The sequence below is a fragment of the Neodiprion fabricii genome, chromosome 1 (genome assembly GCF_021155785.1).
Source record: "Neodiprion fabricii isolate iyNeoFabr1 chromosome 1, iyNeoFabr1.1, whole genome shotgun sequence".
NCBI lineage: Eukaryota > Metazoa > Arthropoda > Insecta > Hymenoptera > Diprionidae > Neodiprion > Neodiprion fabricii.
The window spans coordinates 25,207,036-25,233,125 of NC_060239.1; the positions used below are offsets into that span (position 1 = coordinate 25,207,036).

The following is a 26,090-nucleotide window of genomic DNA, read 5'->3' on the forward strand; positions in this document are numbered from 1 at the left end:
ACAACGAAACTCGAACGATGCTAGACTTGCACCTTGCAGAAGTCCGGTTGTGATTTCAACTCTTTCCGCTAATTGATTGGCCCAATTTCAGACCACCGATAATTAGGCAGGGATTCCCGTTGTCACGATACAGAGACCAAATAGAAAGTGTGTGCAATCAGTGTCGTTACCCTGTTTTGTGAAACGTACATTTGAAGAAGGAGTACCTCTAAATTTTCCGAACGCAGTGACTGACGATTTTGTAGTTTTACGACGATTTTTTTCTCGCGTGTTAACCGAGCTGTAACGAAATGTCCTTCTTTCCTCGACATGACCGTTGCGGCGAGCGTCGGTAGAACGAACCTTTCAAACGGCACCAATTACCGACGGGTTTGGGGCCGTGGAAGCTAAAAAGTTGCGCTGGTGGACTCTGGAGCGCCTTGGAGTGCAGTGAACGAATCTTGTGAAGCTGGTTAATTGGTCAGGGTGGTAGTCAATGGTCGAGAAAAACCTCCGGAACTCCGAGGTGGAATCTAACCATTCGATCTGAGCACCCACATGAGCTTGGGCAAGTTTTTCGCTAGAACAGTTCCGCCTCTTTATCAGGCAACAATGACGTCTAGTATCTAGGTGCCTCCTCACGAGAAGGCGAAGAGGGCATCTACCCGAGGCGAGTTTTCCCGCGTGGGGGAAAAACAACATGTCCGATCGCGCCGGGGCGGATTGCGGCAGCGACGTCGATCCAACGGAGGAAATAAACGTCGACGACTCGGACTCGAGGAGCTGCAGTCCGCAGAATTACACAAACTCGTCGCACGGGCTCCACGAGGAGAGATCCGAGTGCTCAAACTCCCCGCCACCGAGCCACACGACGACCAGGACGGAGAACGAGACGCCAAGGAGTCACCCCTTCAGTATAAGTCGGCTGCTGGGTGAGACCCGGGGTCAAACCGCTAAGAGTCCCTCCTCGGAGGACCTGGAGAACGAGAAAGAGCGCAAGGTTTCTTGGGGATGGGACGACGCGCACAGGAACATCACCCTCGAGGACGAGAGGCGGTCCTGGGGGCCGGAGGTCGAGGAGAAGCTCTCGGACAAAGATGACGACGACACCGGAAGCACCCCCGAGACACAGAACGGGAACCCCTCCCTGCATCCGGACCTCTTGGCGCCGTTCAGACTCTTCCCAGGTGGTTCCGGACTGATTTACACCGGGGGTGGCGTCATCAGAGTGCCGGCACACCGGCCCCCGGGAGCCACCGGTAACCCTGGCACAACCCTACCATCCCAGGCCCTGATTCCACCCTGGAGCCTGCAGGCCATTCAACACAGTCAACAGCAGGCTGCCGCCGCGGGTCTCCATCGTGCTAGTTTGTTGGCCAACCTGGCTGTCCATCCTCTCCACGCTCATCCGCATCTCAAGGACAGACTGGCAGGTTTGACCATTTGCATTTCTACTTGCATGATCCAAGGCTCGCGATGAACTTACGTGCCGGTACTTATGGCTAACATCGAAATTCAATTAATTTATAACGTGTTCGATATGTTGTACTGTACGGTTAATGGTTTTTTTTTCGGTTGACTAATGTCACACGTCGGGAAGCGGGTTGACGTTAAATAAATAATTTTCGAATGACGAGTTAATGAAGTTTGACTGTGAACATAGACCGTTAAAATCTCGCCTATGGATACCTGTCTGTACAACGAATACGGTTTATCACTACTATTCTGCATTGCAAATACCATCTATCGATTATTTACGAACAGCCGATGGAATTGAAGTGTTCTCTCTAAATGTGAATCAGTTATAAGTATACCACTGGAGGAAATTAGTGTATATACACTGGAAATCAGCGGGATATCAGTGAAAAATCACTGTAACGTCAGTGCATATGCACTGTTACTTTTCAGTGGTATACGCATAACTGGAAATCAGTGAATTTTCACTGATTCAAATTTAGAGAGTTATATATGCCACATTAGAAAACAGACTGTATTATCGAAACACGTAGCTATATTCCAACCGTACCAATGCATTCGTAAAAGGTGTGCCCATTGTTCGATTCCTTGCTTAAAAAAAACTTTTCTACTATTGTCACGAAATTCAACAGACTTGCATTCTGTCTGTGACCGTTCGGTATGTTATCGGTCTGGGTATAAGACGTGGGATTGAAGGTACGCATTATGCTTTTACCTTGAGTGACCCGCGAAGAGATAATCTTTAGACGTCCACGTCGACCCGGGTTCAAAAAGGGTAACGCGACAAGGTTGAAAGTTTAAGGGAAAAGCCACCAAAGAGCCTTCTCCTGTTATCCACTCTATTATTTACCTCGTGGTTTTGGAGATTTCAAAGTTTGTTGCCTACCTTCGCTCGCGTTCTATAAGCGATATCGCTCAGCCCGATCCCTTTATTTCGAAACAGATGAAAGTTTGTCCATTTAACTGTTTTACGAAAAGAAGAGCGATAGAAAAGCGATAAATTGACTCCCATTATACGGTAAAAAACCAAATAATAAAAATACAACCGAAATTCTCGTAATCGTGGAATTCAAGGTGAACCTCTCTTTTTTCAAATTGTGTCACAAGTTTTTTACTCCAATAATACACCCGGTATTAGTGATAACCGCTAATATACAAAACAGGATAGAATTTAAAATTCCGTTAGTTGATCATGCTCAAATTTTTTTTTTTTCAATTCATTATCGTTTTCGTTTCCGAAAGATGTTGTGTGGCCTTCTAACTCGAAACAATCGAGTTTGTGATTATGCATTTAACGTACGTTTCAAAGTGATCTATGCATATGATATTGATATGAGAAGGACGACAAGTTCACCACCGAATAGCGAAACTAGAAACTGTGTCATTGCTACACAAACTACCATGAATAAAAATATCTTACATTGACTTTTGACAAAAATTTGTATTGACTTTGAATGAAGTTTTAAGCTGTCTCAAATCCAGTTGTTCAATCATATTTTTTCCACCGTCACCGTACTTTTGCAAATGATATTTTCCAATGCATGAGAATATCGCGGTTCCACGTCTCCGCAGTTTAATGTAATCGCAAGAAGCGTCATCGATCACCGAGAAGCTAAGCGCGAGCTTGTGACCACAGAATTACTCAAGGGCACCTACAATTGAATTTACCGGGTTCTGACGGTTCATTTGTCTGCATCACGTCTCACGAGGGTTTCCAAGGGCTGCTTGAATTGCGTGTGATTCACCCTAAACGGTACCATCGCATTTCAGAACCCTAAATTCGCTAGAATTATCGTCGTAAGAGTCACTGCACCGTTGCTTCGCATTTTTGATCCAACACTCGATGTAAATGCGTGACAAATAATCATTAGCCAAAAGCATAGGATTTCAAATAATTGAATGGTTTCTCGAAAATATCTTGTACTGGTACTCCACTTGTGTATCCATCAACGGGTTATGTATAATATACGCATAGTTACGTGATTATCAGTGATAAATTCTGCCGATGCGATGGCTTCAAAGTCATAACGGCATCGTTTACTTTCACTGAAGTCTCTGATGTGCCGATATCTACATTTGTCCTTTCTCTGCCGGCAATTTTTCTTAATCACACGAATATATCTAAAATCTTTAATATTCAATCACGAATCGTGACAATCCACAAAGAGTTCTGCATTTGCTCAATGAATACAGGTATCTAGTCTTGGAATGGTTTTTATCTGCATGCCTTTGAAGCGTTGAACTATAATTAGTAATCGTTTTATTACGCTACCCACGTTACAGTTGCACAATTATCTACTCGGTACATGTTAGTGCCGACTGTCGACAGTAGCAATGTTTGTGATTGTTACAGCTTATGGAAGTGTTGGTCATGACAGAGGAGTCTTAATTGTTGGTTTTAAATTGGTTGTGCGGCATTTGATCGTCATTTCGATGAAAAGCGAATCCAATTCTTTTACTTATCGTAAATTGCACAGAAGAGAAACAGAGTAAATCTATTCGGTAATAATCTAACCTACCCACAAAATAGAAAAGTTTTCTTTGAACTTTCAGGCGAATGACTTTGATCATATCACAGGGGTGTACATAACATTTTGTGTCGTTGCACGTTGAGCGTGCTTCATTTTCACGAAGAAGCGAGCAAACACGTTAAATAAGTTCTCGAAAAAATTCTGGATCTGAAAACCGTGCAGCTCTATACATACATACATACATATATATATATATATATATATATATATATATACGTATAAGTATAACAGATAATAAATCCTGAGAAGAAGAGGAAAGTACGGTGCGTAAAAGCGAGGTTGGTTGCCGGCGGGCGGCTGCCGGCGGCGAGGATCGCGGAGGCCGGGAGAATGAAGAACGGAGATAACCGAATACTGGGAAGAGAGCGAGAGGGAGGTAAAAAAATGAAGAAATAGGAAAAAGAGCATCGCGTGACCAAACCTGAAACCCTTGGGCTTATCCCTGCACCGTGCACCAGCTTCGGGCTGATGTGTATCCGTACCGTAGGTGTGGATACACGTAGGGACACTTGTGCCGTTCGAATGTGGCGTGCGGTGTTCGAGTGTAAGCCGAAGTCGACCTGCAAGGCTCAGCGGCCGTGAATCGGTGTGTTAGGGTTGGGTAGAAATCCTCTCATTTACGATCGTTGTGCCATGCGATGTGGGACTCTCGCAGACGTCGACTGGGACTCATCCTCGATCGTTGATTACTGTCAATAACCGTTTGAAATTTCCTCGACACATAGACGCTGGGGCGTTAGTTTTCGTTCTTCAAATCGACCATGGCCCTAAGTATACACCTCGACGGGCCGCATGCTCGTTGTTACAAGAGTTTCACCTTACGGCGCGTGCTTCGTTCCTTTTTTCTTTAAAACTTCACCGAGGTGCTCCGACGGGTCTTGCGCACGGAACCCTTCGAAAAGAGGCCATTACGCTTACGAGAAAATAAACAAATCCGCGTAACGTATGTACCTCGAATTGACGCAATATTGGAGCATCGAGTACGCCGCGGTGCAGTGCTTATAGGTACCGGTAGTTTCTAACGTTTTATTCCTTTTTATATTCTCGCTTCTAATCCCTACGCACACGGAGAGCCGAAGAGCCATTCGAGATCGTGCGGCGGTAGTCGATAGTTATGTAGCTCTGAGTAATTTGTTTCTTACGCGAGTTCACGCGAACGGGTCTCGTGTTCGTGGACAGAAATACCGTGTGAGTGTCAGTAAAGTAGGTAGGTAAATGCCGTATCACCCGAGGGCTACGAAAGCGTTTCTCGGGATTCGTAATTTATACGTAGTAATATGGTTAGGGCTCGCCGCGAACTCGTTCGAACTCGGTTCACTGTTATTACAATAACGCGTTTCATCTCTTTGGCTATAAAACGACCCACGACTCCGCAATTTCAATCACCCTCGGATCAAATATTGGCAAAACAACCAAACTTGTCGGTTGTCACTGATCCTGCTAGACTTTCAATTGCAAAAACAAACCATCTACCGATCCAATTCCCAGCTATACAGCAATTACGAAACTTCCAAGATCCGTGAAGCCCTCCGCCCCAGGTGTACCGTCAATTTAACTAATTAGCCAACTCGCTCCTGCTTTTCCACGCATAATCTATCCCCAGCCACCTACGAGCGTGGAGAGAACGACGCCGTGGTGTGCGAGCACATGCTTGCCTCGTAACACTGCACACTGTGGAAACGGACCGGGGACACTGGTTAAGACGAGGCTTGGCTCAGGTGTATAATTGTCTGCACTGAAATTAAACTGAAGCCACGTTAATTATGTAACCGAGTTCAGCCGCGACTCGAGCTCGATGCACGGGTGATGATGGACGAGCCACTTCGACCTTACGGCTGCCAGCATCGCGGAGGGAAATCCCTAACTCAGCGCTAACTCAATCACTCAGCTCGCGCCCCAGCGCGGGACCAGGCGCTAATCTGCCTCCGGATTAATTACTACGTAATACAGGTTTGAATAATTATGATTTTCGAATACCCTGCCACGCCGCCTGACCGGCGATCGGGTAGCCGTGGATGCAGGTGATGGAAAATTATCTACGAGAAAGAGTCCTCAAATCGAGAGGAAAGCTTGAAAGAGGCGACAAATCTGATCCAGCTGGGTACTTCGCGAACACCTAACACGATCAAAGCTTTCCGTTGAATGTTCTTAGGAAACCTATTAAAGATAAACTAATGCCATTTTGTCAGATGGCCAAATTAGCATTCCATTAGCATTCCGAATGCCGGTATTTGAGTATCGATTGGAAATGTGAGGGTGATTTTTGCGTCGACCTGAATGGTACCGACCCTCTAGATCCATCACATATTTTTCAACCAAAGTCAATGACAGTTCCTAACGCGACTCGACGAGATGTTTCGCCGTGTAACGCAGTCGCTGCAGTTTCTTCGCTGTTGAGAATCGACGGTCAATCGTTACCAAATTTCTGCGCATAAGAGATAACAAAGGCATGAGATAATTGGTCTTCGATTAATAGATCGACGAATTTGTGAAAAAAAATTTCTGCCATTTCTGAATTTCGGGATTCCGGCCAGTGCCGTGAGCAACCATAAATGGAAACGACATTTTTGCAATTTGAAAAGAACACAGAACACATGCGGCAACGAACGTTTGATCGTTAAAACCCGAGTTATCGCGACTTATCAGAATATTTATGACGATTGTACCGCAATAATTGACATTATAGGAATAGCTAAACACGGTGATTCCAGAATTGAAATCGACACACGTGTAATGAGTCTTCATCCGCGATCTACGCATCGTGGCTTGACGAATACTTTTAAACGTCCATATCGCTACTCTGGAACAGGCCTAACCCGTTTTCAAGATGTGGGTTGAGCTTATCTGCGGCACAAGACGTACCTCGCATGGCTTCCCGTCTACCGTCAATTTCCATATACTCTCGAAGAATAGATAGAGAGCCGTGAAGGGAATAGTTGGTAAGAGTCGATCCAGGCTTACTTACGAAGGCCAAAAATTGGGTCAACATTCATCGCTATGCCCACTATTTATCTATCTCAATCTATCCGATTCTTGAGTAGTTTACCAAAACAAGTTTGGGTAAAGGATCGAAAAATTGTTTGAACAAAATTTTGTGCTTGAGACGAAAATTCAAGTGGAAGTAATATTCAAAATGGGCATTTCACTGCGCTCGTTCCAGATTGTCGTTAGTAGCTACAAAATCATATCACGTCAGATACTATAATAAACTTCAAATTGGATGTCGTAGACCCCATAAAAAATAGTTGGCCTCCTTCGGTACGTAAAGTTTTATCAGTGCAGTATACTAGACGATCGGTACTAAACTTAAAACTTCATCTCGTAAATAAATAAGTTTTTAATAGTGGCTAGATTGGAATCTCTGTACAACTTCCTTCGCGGTGTGTATAACCTAATGAAAATTTGTCAAACAAGGTGATTATCAATTCGGTAACAACGTATGTGCGGCACTTGGGTGCTATAGCGTCAAGATTTTCGCAATTGAGATTTTTCGTTCCTGGAAAGTTTTTGTACACCGTGTTTAGAGTCGTGCGGTTAGAAACTTGTCGAAAATTCAAACTCATGATTTAACGAACAGGTTTAGCCGGCGATGACGAATCCCGTTAGAATTGAAATACCGCAGATTTGGTAAAGTCGAACTCGTCACCGTGCCGATAACTGTATAACCGTGACACCAAGATCCGGAGGTAAGGCAAATTTCCACTGACATTCGGAAGCCCCGAAGCAAATCTTGCGATTTCTCGAGGGAGTCGAAAAAATTGTTGAATAATACGGCAAAGCCCTGACGACGAGGGCTGCGTGCAGCCTCAGCATCGTCGGCCAAACTGATGCCGGACAATATTTTACCCCTCTGATCGTGAGAAACAAGTTTTAAACTCGAGGGATGTTTTTGCGGGCAATTTGAAGATTTTTTTTTCACTTTCACTCGCGTGTTTCATTTGCTTCTAAACTACGCGTACATGCGTATGTATATACCTGCGGTACTCGACGGTGGCTCGGCTTCGCCATTACGGGATCACTCGGGGATGCTTTTGGGGTCGCGAGGATAGCACTCGATTCTCTAACCACAGCTCTGGATTGAGTGATACCAAAGATCGTAAACATTTCCCCCTATTTCGAGCGTGATACCCTCCCAACCGCACATGTATCCACGTATCCCAACGCAAATTTATACAAGGATATATACACGCGTTACGGCATACTTATGCATATAGATTCTACGCGCGACGCATACCGTAGGAATTGAAAGTGATGCAGAAACTGCTTTCGTTATTTCAATCAAATTCACTACGAATTCAAGTTTTCCCCGTGGTGACGATTTTGTCATCGTTTTTAATAAATTTTCTCTGTGAAATTAAGTCAGTTTTTTAGTGTATTTTACACCGAGTATTTGCACAAATCTTTGCCAAAGTGTTTAATGACGGATTTGGCAAAAGGGAAAAAACAACTTGAAGTTCCTATTTTGGTATTTAAAGTGTTCACGTATACCTGCTCGGAAATCGTTATTGGAAAATTGTATCGGTACATGGTTCGTAACCTGCACGAATGATAAATATTATGAAAAATTTCAAGTAAAAAGTGAAAAAGTCTTATACGCGAAGACCGCGCGGCTTAAAGTTTTGGCATAAAGTTGTTTCAATACGGCCGGGAACCGGGAACTCGATCAATTTTTAACTTGTCTCATTTGTCGAAAAGTTTTTCAAAGAAGTTCGTTCAGAAACGGCCGCGGGTGCGCCTTACTTTACTTTGCACGTATACACGTGTAACGTACCCGGCAGTCCCGACCGATTTAGTTTAAGTCGTCCCGCTGTAAAAAATAAGACACACAAGCCCCGATCATTTCTCAAACTCTTGTAACTCGATATAAACCATCTCCGTTCCTGCTCCCCCTCCCCTACCATCCCTCTTCTACGTTCCCCGACGTCGTATACACCCCCGCCAGCAGTGGCCTACATTATCGATATTACAAGCCGTCGATAAAAAATCGCATAAAATTAAACAAACGCCAAGTGATGGCGGTAAAACTTGACACCCCCGTCAACCCACCACCATCACCGTGTACGCCCCTTTCTCTCGCCATGTATGCGTTTAGGTTGTTACAACGTGTGCTTGCAACACGCGCGGCTGCGAACGGCCATGTATCAGATCCTGCGGGGCTTGCAGTATCCGTTGGAATTATCTAGATAAAGTATAAACGACGATTTAAGCTCGCGTTCGCATCTCATTTTAAATATGGCGTAGCTGCTGCTGTATTATTCAGAGCTTTCCGGGCCAATAGCTCGTATATATTCCAAGTATACGTACAAGCCTGTACACGTATGTAAACGGCACTCGAGAAGGAGCTCGGCACACGCGCCTCGAGTCTCGGCCGTGCCTTTCTGCCAGTCCTTATGCGAGCGCATTTTCCATCGATTCGAGTTAGGCATCGATTATGGGGAAAACGGGCGCATGAAAATATCGAAACGTCTGACTTACCGAAATAAGATACGCTCGCTACGGGCGGCTTAACTTGCGAGAGGCAACATGCGGAGGATTCCTGCGAGACTTTTATGGGCATGCAACGATATATCCACAAACACCATTCCTGAACGCTATGTTATGCATACTAGCCGCGCGCCGCATTCACGTAGACGTATGCGTGGTACAGATAATGATGTAATTATCTTGTTCCGCGAATTGCAAAACGATTTTGCGATTAACCGTTAATCTCCGCTCTCTACCTCGGCAATAATTAAATAATAAATAAGATTCGCCGATGTCCGTGCCTGTTACGAAGCCCCAAGTCCGGTATTGCCAGCCATCCATTAAGTACCCGCGTAACATTTCAAACATCGTTTCGACGATTTCGCGCGAATATATACACCAGCGTCGTGTAAAAAACCGTTTGAAAATTGTTATAACACGTGTAAGCCGAGAACACGAAGGTCTATTATATGCAGCACTCCGAGATGTATCGGAGCGTCTCAATTCGCGGTTTAATTATTACTACAACTCAACATCACCGTTTCACGAATCGAACATTATAACAATTACTGAAAAATATTTCTTCGATAAAAACGTTGCTCGCCGACCGGTTTCGTCGGTTATTCTCCTCGAGGATAAGATGTAACGTCTTTGACACGCAACCAATTTGTAGTCGTTCAATCCATCCGACGAAGTCGTAAATGGACAAGAATGGCAGTGTTAATTGCGACTCTTTCTAGCAGAGTTTGATAAAAATTGCCCCGATCAAAGTAAAAAATGCACGAATCCAGCAACTCGAGACAAATTCGTTGCCAGCAGATACCAGTGTTTGCACAAAGCCGAACGATTTACGTGCCACCCGGGATACCGGTGCTGAAACACCAACACCAGCAAGGTGTTGTAAGAGCGCCGAGGTTATCGGTATCCCGTTGCTAAATCTTTACGAGAGCTACCAGTCAGCCATTACAGACCTACTAAACCTTATCTTCCCCGCGCTTAGACCAGGCAATTACTTCCAATACAGCAACGGGATTGGTGTTCTGAAATTGACGAACAATGTCATCTAAGCATATTTACGGAAGTTCGTGGAAAGTACAAGATACTACGATATTTATCGTCACGTGACCAGGTGCGTTTTTTCCATAAACCGAAAGTCGCACTGGTTCTTCAACGATACGTTTTACCTCAAAATTCATGAGGTACTCAGATGATTGATTGGCAAAGTTCGTCGTCACTTTGAGCACTCGAATACTCAACGACGAGTTTTCCTTTATTTATACAAACACGTGGATAACTGCACGAACGGTAGTTGGTTCGAGTTCGGTGCAACCACGAGAGTCGTGGAATGAACGCGAGATGAAAATTTCACACTCGACGACCCACTGAGCTTGAGACATAACCTTTGTTGGCTCGAATCGTGAGTCAGTTTAGAACCATTTGATGATGCAACATTAACAGCATAGCTGGAGAAAGTCATTAGCCCTCGTACCTCGAGAGGGTATGCATATAATAGAGTTTGCGGCCTTCAAAGTAAATTGTTTTCTGCTACGGAGAGACCGACAGTCTCAAACCCGCTCCAGCACAGCAGTTACTCTTCTCTCGTTTTTCCTCCACTTTGCCCACGGCTGATGGATAAATACGCTGTCTCGCAAGGCCCGAGACTAGCTGTAGTCTTTTCGATTGAAAATATTATAACCACGAGGTTATTCTACCCCGTCGATAATTGTGATTTTCAACTATTGCAACCATACACACCCGCAGTTCTGTCACCTTGAGCCGGCAAACTCAAACGCATGCTGTAACCGGTAGATCAAATCGAATTCAATACGGAAAAAACGGAATTGACGCGAATTTTGTCAAATTAAAACAAATCCAAAGTATGTGAGTGACAAGTCTTTTCAATTCGCTTTAATTCGAGCTTATTCCGCTTTTGGATGTACTGAATTCTATTCGATTAATTTTTTTTTTTTTTTTACTGGTTAGAAACATGCTGCAGAATCTTCAAAGATGAAAAAAAATCTGTACCTACGGGTACGATTATGCCTTGAATTTTCTAATCATTAGTTGCATGTTACCGCCGTACGGAACTGCCAAGTCGATATGATGACACGAAAATAACACGCATTCTTTCCAGTTCAACAGTAAACTACCAAGTGATAAAATTTTACTTCCAAACTTGTCGGCTGCGCGAACGGTGATGAGATATGTACACATATATTTGGGCGTATAATCTGCAGTCATGCTCGCTAGATGTTTTAATATTCCATTCACAACGCGATAGCTTCGAGACTTTCCTGTGTTTAAAGTTCCTCCACTCGCGCTAAGTTCCGGCCCCGTGCACATTTCCCCGGTTAAAACCAAGCCGCGTTTTACCCAACGCCGCTTATTGTTCCACGTATTTACGCCGAATGGGGATAATTCGAAGACCAAATAAGATCGTCGGCATATAATGGCAGGTCCGTTTTATGCAATATAAAATTCCACCGCTGCACAATTTACTCGCCTGAAAAGTACGGTTTATGATTGCGCTGACCGACGCGGAATGCCCGTTACTCACGGTATAAACCCCTTCAACGATAATCGTCCCGGTTTGGTGAATATACACATACATTATACGTATACGTATATTCTATGGTAATTTTTCTCCTCTCAGCCAATCGGAACAACGGTCAGGATGAACGTCAGTACGATCGTTTTGCTCAAATTAGGCCTTGCGCCGAATGGCTATTCAAAAATTCAATGCCAGCATTAACGAGTTGAATTAGAGGTGTGAAAAATTGGTTCCCTTTTTTCGGCGTTTTGTTCAACTGCGAAGAATCCGACCCTCTGCGGGAATTACCATTTATTCAATTATGTCGGGGATAATTCATACAATGACCAATTTTGTAATTTTGAAAAAGTTAGGATAGGTAACAGTCAAATACATCCGTACATGGTACGAATAATTTTCATTTCGAGATCCCGTAGAAACTGCATACAATTGTATAGGAACAAGTTAAAAATTCTTCAAATATATGACATAACGGCCCAGGCACAAAGTAAGCCTTGAAATTTTCCGATTGAAAAACCAAAACCTTACCCTAAAAATGGGTTTCAAGATTCTGATTTTGCTCAACTCTTAAGCTATATCCAGATTGACGTCACGAAAACGATTTACGTATACTTGCGATAGATCGGATGATTTTTTCTAAAAACATGCAATCGGTATCGAATTTTTCATAAAGTAATCGTGGTGTTGTTGTCAGAACTGAATATAAAGTATCGTACAGTTTCTTCATGTGTAATAAAAAAATTGAAATTGAAATGAAAACATCCAATGATCAATCCGTACAATAATTAATCGCTCCTAGTTGACCAGAGCGCACTTCCTAACATCAGTACAACTACATGTCAAAAAATGCCGAATAAGTTTTACAATAAAATTGAATCGATTCTCGTGTAAGTACACTGAGAAAAATTTCATTCGTTATAGTAACTAGAAAAAGTCAGTAAAACAGGTATCGTTAAAAAAAAAACTGTTCGAATATTGTTGGAATTACGAAAAACGAGATACGCGTAACCATTTTGCGCTATCGTCGATCCTTTTTTGGTAATTGCAACGCAAAATCAGTTTTTTCGGCTTACTCTACTTTTTTAGCTAAACAAGGCTTTAACATCAATTTATTGTTGCACAAGCATTAAATTTTCGCAACAGTTACAAGAAAATACAGTAACAGTGATCGTAAGAAAGAATAGTAACAGGTACCAAACTTTCTTGTAACAGTTAGAAAACTAATTTTCATTTTGTATCTAGAACTATATTTTTCGATCGTGCTAAAAAATGAAAAATAGTTAAAGACGAGCGTTAACCGGAACTAAACATTTCTCTCAGTGTACTCTTGAGTCATTAAGGTGTTCGAAACACCTTAACACCCCATCGTGTAATTCCTCCGTCGGCCGGTCGATCTGGACTCTGCAACCACAATCAGTAGGGAATATCGTTTGCCAAATTAGGAGGATGCCTATAATCGCACTGCGGCAGGGAATTCGTATAAGGTACTTGGCCCGTGATATAGATATACATGAGAACGATGGATGACTCGGACTAAACTTTTCCCAGTTCATACGAGAACGCAACGGCGAAGCCCGCCGCGCAGTCTTCGTCCCGCTCATTTATTTATGTCGGCCATTTTGCGGCGGGGGGCGCCATCTTGTTTTTACGATCACCCCCGCGGCGTGTAGAGAGAGAAAGAGAGAGAGAGAGAGATAGAGAGAGAGAGTTTGCGTGCGCACGTGTTTGTGTGTGTGTGTGTAGGGGATGCAGATGCAATTCTCTTCCGTCTTCACTCTCGCCTTCGCTGATGCTCCGAGTCGAATAAGCGTCGATCCGCCAGTCAGTTCCTGTAGAAGGCGAATATCCCTGCAACCTCCGCTTCTACCCGTACAGACACACGCATTTACGCACGTATACGTATAACGGAGGCATTGCTCTCCTCGCACTTCGCCAGACCGTCTATTGTTTTATGCACAGCCCTCTCGATCTGCCCTGATTCCATCCGGTGAACTGCTGCGGAAGGCCGAAAATCCGACGCCCCTGCAGCTACTTTCCAATGCTCATTTGTACTCCCCGTTCTTGTAGGGGAGCATGGGTTACTACAGTTACTACTTCCACAGACCCGCGTTTACCAGCGTCTATTGTTTTATTCATCGAACCGTCGATGTTCATTTATTTTACCCGCCTACTCGCTCCTGCACCACCCTCGGCCAGCTCGTCTTATATACCCTGCAGCCGACTAGGCCGCACGCTTCCTTCTCCGATAGGAACTCGCAAACGACAACGAAGGAACGTTTCTCCCAAGCGTCTAACAACCCCGGATTGCTTTCGATTTAGCAGATGATATAGTAAACAGTTTTCATTTTCCTGCACAGGCAGGTATCGGCGGTTTGCGCAGAACCGTTTCATCAAGTCCAGCAACCGCGGTGCAGCAGAAAAGCGAGTCTTGCTCGGCGTCCCAACTCAAAAACTTCCATGTCCCAGACTTATCATAGTTTATTCACAACTTGGAATGATCTTTGTTACTTCGTATAACCCCGAAAATCCCCGAGTAACAAGTTTCGGCCAGAATCGTCGAATTTTTATTGTTTTTTCGAGTTTGCATCAACCGTATTCGATCCGCCATTTTGGATTTAGAGATTCCCGAGTAACGAAATTCAGATCAAAATGTCGAGTTGAAATATGTATGACTGGAAGGATTAATATTGGCAAACAACAGTAATTGGCTTACTCCGTAATACTGTACTGTAAAAGATGGTGGACTTCTGTTGTATAGATGAATTTTGTCTGGTCAATTCGCAAATTCAACATCAAATGGTACGTTGGATCGTCACCAAATGATTACAGTACCTACATAGAAGTCCGCAGCCTTTCTTTACAGCGCGAGTCTCCATTGCTCAACTTACCCCAGGACCAAAAAACAGATCTCACTGAACCTGTTAAATACAGTTGAAACCACGTCACTTCAGTCGGGAATTTTGAATGCCAAGAATGTAAGGAACAAGCGTCACAGGTGATACGCTATACGTTTTCAGATCGGGAAAAGCACATTTTTCAGAGGGTATGTTATGAATAGTGAGAATTCGTTTTACGGTCCGGAACACTGTAAAGTTAGACTTCTTACCCGGGTATCTATCTGTGCACTGCTAGAAAAGGCTATACAGAGTTCGGTTATCCGAGTCTTTGAGTAGTTGGAGAAAAAATCACCGTATTAGAGCACTTTCCTCCCGTACATTGTAACGATAAAGAAGAACGCTTACACACGAGCTCCTTGGTCTCCATGGAAACCCACTCCGCACGCCCTGTTAAGCTAACGACTCCTTTGCAGCCGCGACGACAAGCTATCGTTGCGGGGAGTTTTGGTCGGCACATCGTCCCTGATCACGCCACCGCAACGTGAAAACCGGCTGCTTTCAACCCAGCTGTAGCGAAGCGATTTTTATTGAAACAGCAAGAGAAGTATCGTCGTGTATGGTACCGGGCAAATAGTCTCGGGGCACGTGATAGGGACGAGTTTCAGCAGCAGTGACCCGCCTTCTCTCTTTATCTTTCTCGCTTGCACTTACTGTGAAAGGGTCGAATAATCGGCGTTCTAGCGGATGGCAGGGCTTTTCTAACCGTGCATCGAGAACACAGTCCCGAGTTGCGGTATCGGGTGACACGCAAACCCATTGCCGGGTAGAAACGGGGGTGAATTTTGCGGGCGAAAACCGTTTCCAAGCTTCGGTACGGGAGAAAAATTATGAAAGGAGAGTGCAGGGGCTTGTATGAAATTTTCATGAAAATGAAATTTGACAGGGAAGAACCCCTCTCTCGTCTGCGTATACGCGTAGCTGCAGGTTCAAACCAGGGAATCATCGTAAAAGGGTAAAGGGCTATTCAACGGGTATTACCCATTACCCCATCACCCCTACCGCCGCCATAGCAGCATCTCTTGCAGCGAGTTTACTCTTTGCGAGAAGCCCTTGCGTCACTCGCTTATTAGGACGATAATCGCCGGTACTCGGGCTATTACACGACTGTTGAATTATCATCCCATGTAATGATATTCACATCTCTCCGTTTGTAATTTATTCCTAATTACCTTTCTACAGCCGGATCCGCGCTCGATAAAATGACTCTGTGTAATCGTGTCAGTCATCGTCTGTGTAAACGTGTACGAGGCACGAGTGCAGCGAAGCTTGCCAAGGGACTCGGAGCTTTCAGTATGTATCCCAGTGGATTGAACACATTAAGAGATCGCTAAAAGTCCCGGTTGAATTAAACGTGACATAGAAACCTCCGCGTTGCGATATCTTATTCGTGCCTTGTGCGTAAATACTATCGCTGTTAGTGGAAATCAGATAGGGCTAAAATTGAACTTTCTCAATCTCGTTCTCATCACGCCTAATTCATTCGCCGGATAATTGAATGCTAGCTTTACCCGCTTACGCGTTGGCCGGCCAATTCTCGCATTTTACCGTTTCGAAAAATCGACGTACCAACCCTTTCGTTCGATCCTTTCGCACAGTACTCACCTTTACCTGCACGCGTCGCATCGATCACAAAAGGCTTCGAATAGCGTGCCGTGTGTTGAAGAAATTGCGATTTGTCACAGCAGCGCCATTATACATATACGTACACCGTCAAGTTTTCTCATTATATCAGCACATTTGTGGTGAACTTTAGTCACCCCCAATTTGGGATTCGTGCACACGTGTAATTTACTATTCAAATAATGCCATGATAACTTTGCGGGTCAAGAGTCAACTTTGCCTACCTGTAACTGCGATGTTTGTTATTAACGGCACTCTTCACCATTTTAATGTTCACTTGTAATTCCTCCGTATTTGCGCAGTGGCTGGAGCGTTTCCGAGAAGGATCGGTCATCCGTACCAAAACAGAACGCCGCCAAAACGGAAGAAGCCAAGAACCAGCTTTACGAGGTTACAAATTGCTGAGCTGGAAAAACGGTTTCACAAGCAGAAGTACTTGGCGTCAGCCGAGAGGGCGGCCCTCGCTAAATCCCTCAAGATGACGGACGCGCAAGTCAAAACGTGGTTTCAGAACAGAAGGACAAAATGGCGGTAAGTTTCTTCGCCGATTAATCGTCTCCGATCCCCGCACTTTTACGTTACGGGAAATAAGAGTAACTGTGTAACGCGTTAAACGCTCGTTTCAACCGGAAGTTACTTGTTCCGCTGGTAATACAGGAACTGACGCAATTTCATGCAGGTACCACAAAGAAACGAGTAACGACAAATAAATTAACACCTTTTAAGTTCATCTTTTCATCAACCGGTAGTGTTATAATTTTTTGGACGTTATTAGTTCGGGTTAGAGCGAGGAGGCAGAGTGACATTTTAATAGATGTATTCGGCGAGTCAGGAATACATTTTTAAACCGTTTTTAATATATTTCAAATGTCATGTACGTCTTGGACTATTCACCGCCTACGAAATTTTAAAAATATCGGAAAATAAGAATTCTAACACGATGAAATTCGGGTAATTGCTGCAATTTGTTTTGCAATGTGAATAACGAAATAGAGTTTGGTATTGTAGAGAATCAGTCTGCCCGTAATGCGGATACAAAATTAGGTAAAAACTGCAATTTAACAAGTCCAATTTGCCTGTTTAACGCGTTTCACAATTCGTGCCGCAGTTAGATATTCTTGAATCGTTTCTCAACCGCAGACTGGAAACTCACATAAATCTGTGTAGATGCTGCTGAATTTGAGCCGCCGTGCATGCGGACTGAAAAAATTCCTTCGTGCCTTCTTACGTGTATACGATTCTTCACTCTTCTTTTTACTCTTGCACTCAGTTTTGTCCACTCGAGATTTCACTTGTTCCGAAGGTTTATCAAGGAATTTCAAAGATCGCCCAAGGACTCATGTCCTAGCAATCCCGGTGCCCTTAAAACCCTAACTGTAAAAGATATCGACTTGGCGATATCCTTTAAGAATGTTGACCGGCGTCGCGACGCGAGGACGCCCCGCCGTATCGAACTTAGTTTCGGTGCCCCGAAATCCTTTTTATCTAAATTACATGTTTTCGTCCTTTCTTATCTTGAAGAGACTCCTAATACGCCAGCAGATGCACGATGCTACGTGGCTGCTAGGCCACTTTCGACATTCCAACCTGCACGGCTCTCCACTGGTTAACTCCTTTTCAAACTCTAATGTTTCTTCCTCTCTTATCGTTGACTCGGAAATGTACTCGTGCAAAATATCGATTTCTTGGAGAGAGTTCCTTTTCTTAAGCTTACCTCTTACCCCGTATAGCGAAAGAAACCAGGATAACACAGATTTTTGTATAATAAACAGTGCAGTTATCACACCCCCTTTCAAGTTTCGGTCAATCGACGACTTCGGTGTACATTTATTGTTTTAAATATTCTCTAAACTCATATAATATAACAGTTCAAAGTGCATTTATTCAAAATACGGAGTCGACTTAGTTTAATAAAATAAAAAACGTTCGTCTGTGAGACAGTTTTAGCATTTGTTCTTTGCTACCCTTTTTCTATTCGCGACAAATCGATTCTCACTTACGTATCACAGATGCGAGGCAGAAAGGAAATAAAACTTTTTCAGTGACTCAATTTCAGTCTTCTTCGATTTTCATTCCCTTTTATTTGATTGAGTCCCAACCACTCAAGTTTTGTTCCATCTTCTCTGACAGCCCCATTCCAGGTATTGTTTCAAACTCTGACACGATATTATTCCTGTTTTATTTCATTGTGATTGATAGCCACTCCGCCATTCCATTTGCGTATTTGTGTGCACGGCACTCTTGACGATTCCACAATACTCACCGCAAAACCCGTTTTGTGTTTGAATTTTCAGTCTGAAACTTCACCGCGAAAATATAGTCCGATTGAACAGAACAGATATACAAAAAGACCAAGGAAATCGAAAAGTCCAATTTCATATTCTCCGAGAAAAGTCATCGTACAACAAAACTGATGAACATACCTTTTGGTGTTTTGGAAGACTTAACTGATCTAAGTCTTGAACAGTGGGATCGGAAGATTTTGGGATTCGATTCATCCCTTATAATTCATCGGTTATATTCTCGGTGCAGTAGACCGCAATTATACTTGTCTCTGTAATTGATCCCGGATTAAAACCCTTACTATTCGACCATCTTTTGAATTTCAACAAGATGGCGTTGAGCAGATGAGATAGCGAGGGGTGAATAATTCACGGGGAGTAACAGCTTAGCCTTGTTCCCGTTCATAATGCAGCCACCTCCCCGTTTCCAATCCCCTTCGCGGCCTCGGTGCTTCTCGGCTTTTAAACTGTCAAACATTTGAATCCAGTGTTGGAATCCGTTCAATTTCCCCCAAGTAGCGGTTAAAAATTCAAAAGGTCACGTGTTCCCGGTGACCCCGCGGACGCGTCCAATAAGCACGCCCTCTTTTCCCGTACCGACGATTGCGTCGCATTTCGATATACCTAACGACTCGCCTACACCCGTGACGTAATTACTGCGCTCCTTCCTAATTTCCGATTTAATTCGCGGATAGTCAAAGTGGGGGCGGGTGCAAGTTCCAAATTCTAAAAGTTCAGAAAGGGCCTGATTTCTAATTATTTGGTGGCGAAACTTGAGGTAAAGAAATCAAACATTTACGAATCAACAAATTTTCGAATGGTTGGAAACCCGACGGCTCAAAGTTCCGAAATGCAAGGTTCCGAGAAGTAAAGTTCCGGTAGAGCAGAATTTCGAAAAATAAAGTCTCGATAAAGTAAAACTCCGAATATTAAAATATACTCACACAGCGTAGTTTGCTCATGAACGAATGGGTAGGTGTAACAAATCAGGAAACACCGAAAATCAAAATGGTCAGGATTTGGAACGTAAATATATCGAAATTCCAAAACAGAGAAAGATCAAAGTGGTGAAAATTCACGAATCCAGAAATTTACAGAACAGAAAATCTTCGATTATTTGTGAATTTCGATGTTTCAGATTTTGAAATTTTCTTATTTTCGCACTTTTGGAGCTCCGACTTGTCGGGGTTATGCTCTTTCGGCATTTTTCCCTTTCAGAACTTTGATGTTTCGTGAAAGTTCGATTACTTTACTTCAAGTTTCGTTACCAAAAAAATATGAAATTTAGCGTTTTCGGAACTTTTCAAGTTCGGAATTCCAACCCTCCAACCCTCAAAGTGCGCTTCTGGCTGCTGGCTAGATGAATTTTTCGTCATCTCGTCACCGTTGATAATCCGATTCACGATCAGACTTCAACGAGTTAGTATAACAGGTGAAAATATATACATATATTTTTTTCGACGATCCCTGGCCTTTTTAACCCCAGGCTTTGAGAAAGCGGTGAGGTATGAATTTTAATTAATGAACGTCCCAGGCCGGTTTCATTTCGGTAATTGAATATGAATTCTCCTGTTTTTATCAGCCCCGTATATTCAAGGCACGGCATGAAGAGGAACTGAAACAGCATCTGTAAACGGCTCGTGCTTTTTCACACTTTCTCTCTCTCTCTCTCTATCTTTTTTCTTTCTTTCTCTCCTTTTTTCCTGCTGTTTTAGAACGAGCATAAATTTTAATTAACGAACGTTTTAATAGCTGTTTAACGTCAAAGTAACAGCGTTAACTGTCGGCGTGGTGAAAAAAAAAACAAAGGAAACGTAATAGCGGCTCAAGCTCGGGGGAATCCTTCGCTCGAAAGTCAGGCTACTTCTAGCATATCGCATATCGACTGTTGTAAACCTGCATGCATAATTTTTTATGCTCAAATTACTTCTAATAACTATGCAGCTAGGTTTATTCACAAATAACGCGCTGCTCAGACAAATTCTTAACAGTTTTTTGTCGGTACGAATATTACTATCTCGCCGACGTAATTCAGTAGCGGTGACAAATTGTCAACTTCCAATTTCTTAATGTTCATTTTTTGCAATTCTGCGTACGGTGAAACATATTTCTCTCAGGAGTTACCGTATTTCATCATAACTTCATACTTGAAATCGATTTTTTCTCAGTCACGATGCTTTTTTAGTTGAGTATCCAATTTTCTTAAAAAATTTTGCCACTTTTACCACGGAACCATGATATAATTTAAGTGAAAAAAATTAAGAGGATCAATCTGTATCTGCGTCAGTTGAGACGAAATAAATAATGCTAGTTTTATTCACAAGCTATTCAAAATAATGATCGACATCCGTGCTACAATAAATTTAGTACTTCTGCCAATTGTCGGTTATTGAATAAAATTTGTCATTAGCTTTTCGATTTTTCTTCCGTTGATGATTCAGATTTATGAACTCTATGCGCAAAGTTTCCATAATTAATCTTAAATTCAACATCTCGCAGAATCGACGGAACATAGGCTTGATAAACAGTTTTTATTGAATAGTTGCAAAAAAGTGTTCTCGATCATCGATCGTAATATAGAGGAAAATAGAAGGAAAGAGAGAGCGTAGAGCTGACAAACGTCTTTGAAAATTAGAGAAACGTCACCTGCGGAATTAATATCACCGTTCAGCGTTCTCGTTCCCCCGTAAAACAATCGTCGGTGGTCAGAAACAGGTTGCAGGCTACGCCATTGTATCAGTGACAGGTCCAGGCGACGCCCGTGCAAGTAATTAACCGGGCTCGTAATTAATTATTGAGGGTGGTTTGCCGATTACATTTTGCCTCTCCCCCGGGACCTCCGCTCGTCCTGACTCTCGCTGACTGCGGAATACATAACAGGTATAATACCGGAGAGCCGATCCAGTGCGCAGGGTCGTATGTGAAACCCTTGTCATTATGCAGAAGCGATTTCGAATTTCGGGGGAGGCTGGATTTGGGAAATAATCCGCCAAATGATCTTTCAAATATTCACGACCCACCTTCAAGTCGATTCAATTATCGCTTCACGTTGTCTCTGCGCCATTGCAATATAAATTACGAATTTCTGTATGTATAAATATGTATGGATACGTGCATTTCAAATGCATCGATGATTGATCGCATGGCGAAGTCGTTTCGTCGTACTGTCGATTACGAAAATCAGTACAACTACGTTTTGCCGTTCATTGAATATTTTCGGATGCGCTTCAGTTCATTATCGTGTCTGCGCTTGAAAAGAAAATGTTTAAAACATGCTTGACAATTATATTTGTGACAATGATGATTGGTTTGCATCGAATTGCAAGGAACTTGTTTCATTCGTGTTCATTCATTCATTCGTGCAAATGACGTTGCTGATTTTTTTAAACTATTTTCTCAATCTTTAATTCCGGCTTATTCATCCTTAATTCAATGCATCTCCGTTTTGAAGGTTTAAAAATTGTATTCAACCTGACGTTCGGTTGTCTTGCAGTCAAATCTCAATGAAAATTTCAGCATCGGAATATCACAAATGGTTTCGAAGATACTCGTAATCTCGGAAATAATTACGGTCTGAATTTCTTACATGGCCAACTTCGGGAAGGGGACACCTAACAAATTTATACCGCATATCCGATCGATCGAGGTTTGAACCCGAAATTAATCACAGAGACGAAAAAATTGTTGCGTTTTGATTTCGTGTCTCTTCTCGACTATTGGATAGAAAACTTTGGTTCCCATTTCGAGCGTGTGTAAAAAGTCAACACCCTACCCTTTGAATATAATAATGAAAATTGAGATTGTTAAAATTAGACTCAGGCGCAGCGTGGATATTATCATGACTATTCATCCTTGCGTGCAATGGACTGTTTCAAATTCGTATAGTTTAGGCTAACTCGACGAAGGGTGCGTTCCGATCTAATCCTGAGATCCGATAGGGTTCCACGAATCTTCGGACAAGCCTGGAGACACGACCTCCTTTTCTGACAGCGGGTAATAAAGAAGGGGTTTCATCTTCCACGGGTACCATTCGACGCTGAGACCTGGTGCCAAGATGGTCTCGATCCGCTCGGTGCACACATACCTCGGTCTGCGAGGCGCCAGCGAACATCCAGCAGCCAATCAACGACAAGGGTTTAAGTCCGAAACAGCGGCGTTCCATTAGAGCTAATCTCCGCGCGCCGGTAATTAAACGATTCCAATGTTCCTTTGTTTATCTCTTAGCGTCCTTCTTTTGCCTCCGCCTTACCGGAGCGAGTCAGCTCCTCTACTCGGGCCCCTCGGCAGTTCAGGGGCGTAAGACGATCGGTAGTCGTGTAATGTTTTAGGTTTTATTCAAATTTACTAATGCCCTATATCTACGCGCGCGTGATGGATAGAGTCAGGAGAGATTGCAGCGAGCGGGCCATGAATCTCTAACCGAAATCTCGCGATCGTTAGTCCAAACTGGTTTCTCGAAGACCCTTTTTACAAAGACCGGTGGCGCTTCGCGCCGTGTCGCTTTTCAAATTATTATGATCCGGGTAGACAGGTCAGCCAATCATCTCAAATTAACTCCGGTTTTTTTTATATCCACCTCTGCCCGGGACGTCTAACCTACGCCTAGCATGTAATATATTATACACCTCAACTCGGACCATGAGAACATGTCGCTCCGGTATGACTTATATGTACGAATGACGAGGAGGAAAGAAACGCGTCTTGGCCTCGTTTTTGACCTCCGATAAAAATTCAGGCAAACTGGCGAATCTTTTCTACGTGCTTAAACCTGTGGTGTACCAGTGTTGAGAGCGTGCAATCCATGTCCGCTCCTCAAGGCTCGACTGACTCCTTTTCATCTCGTTTGAAAAAGCGACAGATTTATGATCGCATGTATTAATCGCCCTCCATATCTCCCTGCCCGTTCTGCCTTATTATAATGCTTACCTGTTTGAATCCGCCGCAGGATAGTTCCTAAGGAGTTCGGTAGCTTTGGACTCTTTACGACGCTAATAAGGCGATTAACGTAGTAATCGCGGTGACCGAGGTACTTCGAACACTGATAACGGAGAAGTAAAATAAATTACCGTTGTACAAGTCGCAGATGCAGATCGTTTTATATGCATATAGTAACGTTAAATGCTCCAGGATCGTACGAAAATCCGCTGCGTGACGTTTCTTTGCCATTTATATGAGATCAGATTTATGCTCCGATTGATCGTTGTCTCAGTTTCAGATCCGTTTAAAACTAGAATGATTTTAAAATGTCTTGAAGATCTGGTTTTCATAGTTTTCGATACTTGAACGTTGATCTGTAACTTGTAGCAGGACCTGAAGAAGTTTCGTTGATTCAAAAAAATTCGGTATATTGATAACGTAGTACCTTTCAACCACTCATACAGAGTATAACGATATTACATGAAATTCGTGTGTCGTTGATAACGATATTCCATTTCCATTAATCATGTCTCGTTTTCTTCAATGAAACGACTTCCTTCCGTCACTTCCTGCCAAGATAACGAGAATATTTAAAACTTAAAATTCGATCCTGATTAGATAATCACTAGCGTATCACTCGCAAAAAAAAACAAAAATGTCCAGAAAAAGACTTCACTGGCGTAAAATCCTGTATTGCATCATACTGCATTACAGCGAGCGCTTTCCTACATCAAAGTCGAAAGCTTAACCCATCTTATAGGAGATTTATAAAATCGATTGACGCGTGACGCGGACACGTGACAAGACTTGCAGAATATTTCATCTCGAGGAACGAGCATCCGAAATGCAATTCCGTCGGTTTGGAACAACAGTTCGGCCATTTTGCGGTTCCTTAATAGACTTAGCGCTAGAAAACAGACACCCTTTGCCCTCACCCTCTTCGGCAGCCACGTCGACTCCGTCAGCTCCGTACCATCCTGGAGGACGAGCGTGAGCCGGCACGCCCAGGAATCGAATTATCTTTATTACGTTTGTCTTCTGTTTTCCACCCCAACAACGCCAGTCACTCTTTCACCCCCACCGGGACTCGGGATATTTTAGATGAATCCTCTTACCCGTCTTCGTGTGTCTAACGTAAGGCAAAATATTATGCTAACGGTATTCCGGGAGATAATAAACGGGCTTACCGTTTCTCGGTGAAATTTATATCCGAGTCCGATAATATTTTTGTAATTGAATTATCGCGGGTTTGTTGGCTGGAAATAGATCATTTTTATTGATTTTATTACGAGATAATACCGCATTGAGTATTTATCAAATTACCATATTCGTAACTTGCGAAAATCTGTTGAAATGCACTGAAATAGAACGCACTTATATCGTAGTCAAGAACTTTGACGTCGATGCTTCGCTGAAAAATGGTTGAAAATTTTGTTGATTCTTCCAATTTACTCTACGAATATGGCTCATTTTATTCAGAAGATTATTTCCTACAAAGTCAGCGAAGTGGATTTTCGTTTCTTTTTCAATATTCAAGACATCATTGCAAATTGTTGGTCACAACGTCAACATGATAATCGAACTGATGAGAACAAAACAATAGTATTTCCGTGAATTTGGAGACAACAGTTTCTCCGTAGTGATAAATCATCTTACAGTAAAATCGAACGAATCGACCGGATTTTGAAGCGATTTGTAACGATGCATAGATGTCTAAGCTTTTGACTGTAATTCCGTTATTACCTATTTTCTTATTTACGAAGAGATCTTCGTAGCTTGCGAATCATAACACCTAATTTGTGAAATGCTAAATGCACGACTATCTCATAATAAATTACGAAAAGGTATCGATTTTCGTCCAATCAAGTACCTCGAATGATTCTTCGTTCAACGATTAATCGCCTTTATTAACCTCTCTCATGTATTCACTTTTGTCGAATGATTTCCAGAAGACAAACGGCAGAGGAACGAGAGGCTGAACGACAGGCGGCGAATCGTTTGATGCTTTCGCTGCAGGCAGAAGCTCTCGGGAAAGTTGGATATCCGGGTTCCGTACCAGCGCATTCCGGAGGTCCGGCATCTAATGCAGAAGTGCAACAGTCTTCGCAGCCTGCAATGGGACACCCGATGCCTCAGTGGGCCTCGCCATACGGACCCCCGCAGCCTTTGACGGAACCGATTTGCTGAAGGGATTATCGATTGGGGGGAAACGCGTAGAATCGATTAGATTAATCAAGGTATCGTGCAATAAACACGGATCGTAATTGTACATCGGCACGTGGTTCGAGGAAAACGCAATTTTATTTTTCCTCCCCAAGAAGCGAAAATTTTCATACGTTTTGTCAAACGCACTCTGAAGACGATGCGTGAATGA

General features: G+C 43.1%; 1 protein-coding gene across 2 annotated transcripts; it reads left to right on the forward strand.

Annotated features, from left to right (window-relative positions):
• The first annotated feature begins 10 nt into the window (after positions 1–10).
• On the forward strand, positions 11–26,090 carry LOC124183840 (T-cell leukemia homeobox protein 3). 2 transcript variants are annotated; one of them, XM_046572910.1, is made up of 3 exons: positions 11–1,412; positions 16,820–17,048; positions 25,666–26,090. In XM_046572910.1, exons 1-3 carry the CDS (start codon positions 680–682, stop codon positions 25,901–25,903), a joined length of 1,200 nt encoding a protein of 399 aa, XP_046428866.1. In that variant the 5' UTR covers positions 11–679; the 3' UTR covers positions 25,904–26,090. The 2 variants fall into 2 exon arrangements, with proteins under 2 accessions (XP_046428866.1, XP_046428875.1); XM_046572919.1 differs by having other exon boundaries at positions 25,669–26,090.

Excerpts from the sequence above, each read along its gene's own strand:
- LOC124183840 (XM_046572910.1), top strand. The coding sequence starts at position 680 with ATGTCCGATCGCGCCGGGGCGGATTGCGGCAGCGACGTCGATCCAACG. Across the intron at positions 1,413-16,819 it reads TCTCAAGGACAGACTGGCAG|TGGCTGGAGCGTTTCCGAGA; the intron begins GTTTGACCATTT and ends GTATTTGCGCAG. Across the intron at positions 17,049-25,665 it reads AACAGAAGGACAAAATGGCG|AAGACAAACGGCAGAGGAAC; the intron begins GTAAGTTTCTTC and ends AATGATTTCCAG.